General features: G+C 41.0%; 1 protein-coding gene across 1 annotated transcript; it reads right to left on the reverse strand.

The window, feature by feature from the left end:
- Positions 1 to 50: 50 nt before the first annotated feature.
- LOC107187644 lies at positions 51 to 4263 on the reverse strand. The gene is made up of 12 exons (XM_015575787.1): positions 3952 to 4263; positions 3726 to 3803; positions 3363 to 3457; positions 3200 to 3277; positions 2964 to 3110; positions 2786 to 2861; positions 2524 to 2711; positions 2241 to 2385; positions 1789 to 2004; positions 1383 to 1501; positions 852 to 987; positions 51 to 368 (listed from the first exon to the last, which is right to left on the reverse strand). The coding sequence occupies exons 1-12, from the start codon at positions 4261 to 4263 to the stop codon at positions 51 to 53; spliced, it is 1908 nt and encodes a 635-aa protein (XP_015431273.1).
- Between the last annotated feature and the right edge of the window lie 2780 nt (positions 4264 to 7043).

Here is a 7043-nt window from a genome sequence, read left to right on the forward strand (position 1 = left end):
TAAACCATATGTACATCTTTTAATATATTCGTTGTCTAAAGAATTTTGTATTAAAGTGGTGTTGTGTCAACGTTGGAACCGATATCGCCCCTTTCAGCAGTGACACCTGCACTGCGCAATTGTCTGTAACCTCGTGCACTTGCTCGACGGGAACGGCGCCAAGAATCTAAATTTCCGGGACTGTTGCCGTTTGGCTGGCCCAATAGATACGTGATCAGTCTGTCGAGTGCAGCTAAGTCTTCGCTCGTACTACCAGAATTTCCTAAACTTTCCGGCGATCGAAAACTTTCGGGGATGGCTCCATCAGCGTGTCCAATATTTGTGATGTTGCTTGCACCATTGCTTTGAAGACCCCATTTTGAAGTAAACTATATTAAATATTTATATTAGCTGACTTATTCTATAGTGCTTTTCAAATAAAAGATTAGGTTTTTATAATGCCGTAAGCAAAAGTGATTGGCGCTTAATTTATGTATACTGAGCTTTAGATTCCGTAGTTGTTGAAAAGAAAGTTATAAATATGTATAATACTATAAGTGGAATTGAAGTATTAATGTAATCCAGGTTTAAATAATGTCTGTCACTTTGGTCATAAGATACTGTGCAAATAGTGGCAAGAATTATTTGCATCCGAAAAGCGCCATCCGTGGTAAAAGGATGAAACTGCTAGCCACTTAGTTTCTTCTTCGTATAATTAGATGGGGACATAGTTCCCAGTTTTTACCGCGATTTAAAAGGGGGAACAATGTGCCGGTTAAGCTCCAGTTTATTTTCAATTCAAAAGAACAAAAACAACCTTGTTCAAATCATAAGTGATCGTGATGTAGTCGGAGGATCTACAGTATAAATACCTGCTCAGGCCCGTGTTGACCATAACTAATTCGCTGCACTTTGCGGAAAGTTTCGTCATTGATGGCTTCACGCACCGCTTCATTTAAGGTTTGCTCTAACGCCCGTTGTTTCGTTTTACTCAATCCGTCGTAGTAACTGTCAATCATAAGCATATTTCCCTTGTTTGTATATGAACTGATTATTGATAGTTGTCATACGAATAAAAGTGTCTCATAGTTTCATGATTATAAATATAAAATAGGAGAAAATACAAATTCAGTTACTAGGTTAAACCTGTACAATGAAAAATTTAAACTGTTAGTTCAATTTTCGAAATTAAATACAGAGGGATTCAGTTTTTACCCACGAGAATATTGGACGTTACTCGAATATTGTATTATTCGAAGTTTATACACCGCTAATACCAATTTTCATTGCCATATTTACTAAAGTTTCTCAGGAGTCGCGTTTTCATGTATAAATTCCCCTATTTCCATTCGTGAACCACATCTGACACCCTGTGTAAAATAATCATGTCTCATTAGAGTCACCTTGAGTTCAGGGAGCTGTTATCTCGTGAAATATTCTTATCGCGGACCAGACGGATATCGTGTTCCCAGAACCGACGTAATTCTGGCGTGGACGTGTACGGGGCGGCGACTTCCTTAATCTGAAAGGAAACCACGAATCAGTAATTTAGCGAGAGAGGGAAGAGAGTGACTGTACATTATTCACGAGGGGAAATGGAAAGAAGCATTACAGAAATTGAACATTTTATAATCTAGCATTACGGGCAGTAGTCGGTTGCGTAATGGCGGAAAAATGGCGGCCGGCCGGCCTCTGAAATTATTCATGAAAATTGCATACCCATGATTCTCGCGATCTCGCACGGTCGACACGCGATTTTCATCTCTCGAGCGTGCTAGCAGTGGCCGACTGTAACGTGACCTTCCTTACCTTCAGGACTATTATCGCCGTGATAAAGATACACATCACGTTGATAAAGGTCAAGCACGCGCTGATTATACCGTTGCAGAAGAATTCGACCGGCAGGTAATCGGTGTACACGTAGACGTAGGAGGTGTTGTAATCCGTGTAGGACTCGCCTTTTATGTGTGGCATCTTAATGGGCCGATAGATTAGCCATATACACCCCAGCGCCCAGAATAAACCCTGGGAAAATTGTATTGTTTTTGGGAAGGTACATAAGTGTATCGATAAGTAATCCAAATCCTTTCGAATCAAAGCATTTTACCCGCTAGTTTCTTTTTAAAAAAGAAACAGCAGAGATTGTTGTGGAATTTCATTTTGATCGTGGAGATTTTAATTTTTTAAGGATTTCAGAGAACGTGGATTTGTGTTATGTTATGATTTTTGTTATTGTGATTGATTTATTATTGGTCACCCACGCAATTTACTACAGGGGGTAGCAAAGAGGCTGATATGGCGACACCGATCAGAGGTCCGCTGCTTCCCTGCAACAGGGCCACGGCTACACCAGTGCCAGATGGAAGAGCCCATAACACACCCATCCAGAGAGACCTGTAATTTCCTCTACGGGAGACACGTTTACGTTTCAGAATTTCCATAATTCTTCTCATTACATTAATCCGATTTAGACAATTCTGCCGGTCTTAATCTGAATTTTATTTTTTAAGGCAAAGTAGGGTTGATGTCAAGCGGTAAACGCACCTGCCTTTCATTTCGTCGGTGGGCCAGTCGTTGTAACCCCAAGGCATCTCTGTAGTACCCAGAATCAGGCCGAATATGAAGCCGAATAGTATAGAGACGAATATACCGAGCAACAAACTTTTCAAACCGATGAATTGGAGGTTCCTATCGGCTATTATAGTACCGAAGGTCAATGACATTACGGGACCCTTAACATAGCATTATAGACATCAATTAGTTTAAGCGTAAAATCAATTCAATTCGTGGTAACATTACGTCGTACCATTAACGGAGAGACCAACATGGCCGCGACAACATTCGTCGCGCTGTTCTCGATGAGACCAAGGGCTGCAAGACAACTGTACAAAATTGTCACAATGATTATTTTATGTCCAAAAATTCGTCACTTAACGTTATCCAGATCTCTAAAATTGAACTATTTAAGACGAAGTGATCCTTACTCCGCTGTCAGTACCAGCAATACATAATCGAACGTGAGATCTCCACCACTACGAACTCCATCCACGACTTGTTTCACCGTCAATTTCGATCGTATCGATTCCACGAAAGCCTTCCAAGCGTTCTTCCTCTCTTCAGATTCCTTTCGTCTGAAAGTAGAAATTTCAATCTCACAAGACGTGAACCTCGCCCGTTACCGCGATCGTTACGTCGAGCAATGTTTCTGTCCGATAGAGACCTTCGTGCTAGGTCGTCCTTAATGGCGGCGGGACGAGCGTTGCCCATGCCGCTGTACGTGCACTGGGTCGGAATCACGCTGAGGAATTGTTTAAAAGACAAATTGTAGACGTTTCGATGCAATTCTGCCCGTGGGCTCGTGGGTCACATTGAAGATAAATCACCTTACTATGGAGTTCATTTTCACGCCGATCCCCATCTCCGTTAGACAGTGCAGGCAGTTCTCGCATGGTTCCCCGGCGGGGACCGGAAATATGACCTTGACCCGGAACAAAACGTAAAATTTAACGATATTACTAGGGACTTCTACCGGAACGTAAAATATCGGTATTATACCGGCATTTTCGGTTGTACCTTCGTCCTATATAAGCCCTACCCTTACAGAAACCGAAGAAATACCGGTGTTTATTTCGGTTTTCGGTAATATATCAGATTCGGTATAGCTTTGATGGCATAATACAGGTATCAAAATTATATCGGTTTAAGTCTCTGGATATTACAGTTGGATAATAGTACCCTTTTATTACCTCGTAGTACATGTCCTCTTTATCTTTGCACCAAACCACGTGTTCGACTTTCAGTTTCTTCAGCAACTCTTCCAGTACCTTTGGTGACCGAAATATTATAAAAAGGACATGATATGTGTAATATTCTGTAAGTATTACCGTCGATATAATGCTATAAAGTGTATTTATTCAATGATCTTCTGTTTATAATAGAAAAAGAAGGCATGCTCTCTGTTAATACTGCTACCGTTTCCATCGACATAAAAACGGGACTCCTCCCGCGCAGACCGGAAGTCCCGTGTCCTCGAGGTCGACGATACCTCCCGCCATCAAAATCGTTGGTAACGTCCACGACACTATCCACGTCCCTCTCGTCATCGAGTGTCAGCAGTTGAGTTTTCGTTCTCGTCTCCCTGAGACGTAAATTCACCTTGGGCACGTCCACAGGCTTCTCTGGTTTCTCGTTCTTTCGCGGTCGTTTCGATGGCACACCAAAGATCAATTCGTGCTCGTGGTTAGACGTGGGTATGCAAACTAAAAACACGACACCGCCAGGCATTTCTTATTTTCGAGCGATTAAACGATTCAATAATACTAATCCCGTCTCGTGGAGTGTGTGATCTGTTCCGTGACTCTGTTCGTATAAATCTTTCAGCCTCGAACGGATCGTCGAAGCATCAATCCCATTAGCAGCGCGCTAATCGGTCTATCGTTTTGTCTTCAATTAACGCGATAAGTCAGTCCAGTTAAGTTAGTCCAGTTTCGTTCGGTTAAGTCTACGCTGGGTGAGTCTTCTGACTATAGTTCTAGAGCTGACATCGAAGGGTAAGAAGAAAACGCAATCAAATATGTCACGATGGCACGGGGATATTGAAAGAAGAAGGTTCAAATAATTTTTTTTTTACGAAATAAACATTTATTTTAACAAATCAACAGCGTAAAGATTAGCGTCTAGAGACTAGTCCGACATCTCGTCTGAGCTAGGTAACTAGAGGCCACCAGGAATATTCCGCGAACAAGGGAAACTCCGAACTCGTCTGTGATTTTCATGAGAATTGAGCGTACGGCGTTCTCGTTAAAATGCACGTTATGTATTTCAAGCGAACTGTGCGCGAAAAATGGTACTCCTTAGAACGCAATAACCCTACGGAAAAAGACCCTAAAAAACATACTTATAGTTACAGTTATTCGATTAATTACGCTAAACAATGAGAACCATAAAACGGTGTGTTTCGTTCAATTCCGTAAGTACGTAGCCAGCGACGAGGGCCGCGTGAAAATCGCCTTAAATTAGGTAATCAATCGTCTCCTCCCCTTTCAATTCTCACGAGAATCGGAATCCTGGTGTTTCCCCTTTGCGTAGCCTTTCCTCGTTAGTTCGTGCGCACGTCGGTACGCCGGGTATTTCTTGCGTCTTTCGTGTCCAATAAATGGTGGTGGTGGTTGTAATAGTCGTCGGTAATAACTAGCTACGTTTTTGTCCGCTAAGAAAACTTCCCTTATTTACATTACGGTGTTTATGGTCGCGTTAGGTACACTGATTTGCCTACGACTGAGATTCCTCCGCGGCTGCTCTTTTTTTTTTTTTTGCTACATCTCGAGACGCTTGTCCCGTTTTGTTTGTCGATCTTGTTCGCCATCGGTTATTATTTTACGTTTTTTTTTTTAAGGCCATATTCAAGGAGAGGAGCGTTCGGACAACTTTCAAATTACATCGACGACGTATGTCGTTTTCCTATAACGAGCGTATCCTGGTCGAAATGGAAACTGATTTTCGGGGGATGAATCTCGGATGAAAGGGCAGTTATTTTTTGGGGTACGGAGTTTTTTCAGTTTTTATTAAAGGAAAATTAAAGTCAATGTCGTACTGTTAACGTCAAGTTAATTTAGTTTGAGAAGATTTGAATACTAATTTGCGAAACAGTTACCTTGGTGATTTAAAATATTGGTATTGAATTATAAAATTAAATTGAATTATTGGTAAAAAGAAACTTAATACTGTACAGTGATGATGTTTCAATTTTGTGTAGTGAAACGATAGAAAAAAGGTCGCATACATACACTTTTGTAAGAATTTTCTTGCAGTTCCTTGTTGCTTCATTTCAAGTGGATTCCATTTCTGGGGGATACGCTCTGTATAAACAATATTACGAAATGCTAATTTTCTTGATCCTCGTATTATGTACATTCTTGCACGAAACAGTTTACTTTACTATTATCCTTTTTCTTTTAGATATCCTTCCGGTGGGTGATCCGGGAAACGGTCACGCAAGGATCATCGTCGAAAACGTGACTGTATAATACGAGTACGTTTGTTGCATCGAGAGAGAGGCCGAGTCACTGCACAGACTTTCGCAGATATATTCAACGTCTGTAAGTAACATACATTAAATGAAAGAAATTCCATTTCTTCGAAAAAGTTCCCTGCTGTTTCATGAAAAACTGTGATTGAATTTTATGGCTCATTACTGATAAATAGATTGCGGATATTTTTTGCAATAAATCATGAAAAAAAGAGCAACTGTAGGAGTTTTTATTTTCTCTGAAGTAACTTCCGAATAGAATAGAAAACTCATCTGAAAGTTTTGTCTTTTATTCTTTTTCACAGAGCTCTATAGATTATAGTTGCATTAAATCAGCTCTCTACTGATAAATTAAACATAGTACATACTTTGTATCTGTAGCAAATTCTCGCGAATGTCTCTACAGAAACTCAGCCTCAGTAGGGTAGCTATCTAAGCATAGACATTGAAGTTCCTGTTGCTGGGAACACAATTTAACCACGCATAAATTTTATAGTATCAGAACTTCGAAAGCACAAATTTCGCCTAATAATTTTAATTCTCCAGAGTCACGAGAACAAAGTAGATCTTAAATGTGACACATAGATCACGGTATCGAAAATTCTCGTTAACTTGATTCTGTCTCCCCGTTAACTCAAGCACTGGAAATTCAATCGCAACACGGGTTAAAAAGAAAATATAAGATAAGAAAGATGATCCAGTCCCAAAAGGCAACAGGAACATATTTACCCATCATCCCTTGTAGACCATGCAACGGCGCGGCGCGTCCTAATTTCACGAGACCTCCGATCTATATAAATTGTTAAGCAAATCGCGCAAGATGATCTCAGCGTGCCGCGTCGGTTACCGGCGTCTCGTGCTTCTCCCAGCAGAGAAAAACCAAAAAGTCGGAGACTACAACCTCTGTCACAGGGTTTACAGCGCACACCAAGTACGGCGTATTTCCAACGCGTCGCAAAGGCAACGCAGATCGTGTCCTCGCGGTCACGCAATTCAGAAAGTCACCGTTCCTATTCTTGCCGGAAGTTCCGGTCGT

The sequence above is a fragment of the Dufourea novaeangliae genome, unplaced genomic scaffold (assembly GCF_001272555.1).
Source record: "Dufourea novaeangliae isolate 0120121106 unplaced genomic scaffold, ASM127255v1 scaffold101, whole genome shotgun sequence".
NCBI lineage: Eukaryota > Metazoa > Arthropoda > Insecta > Hymenoptera > Halictidae > Dufourea > Dufourea novaeangliae.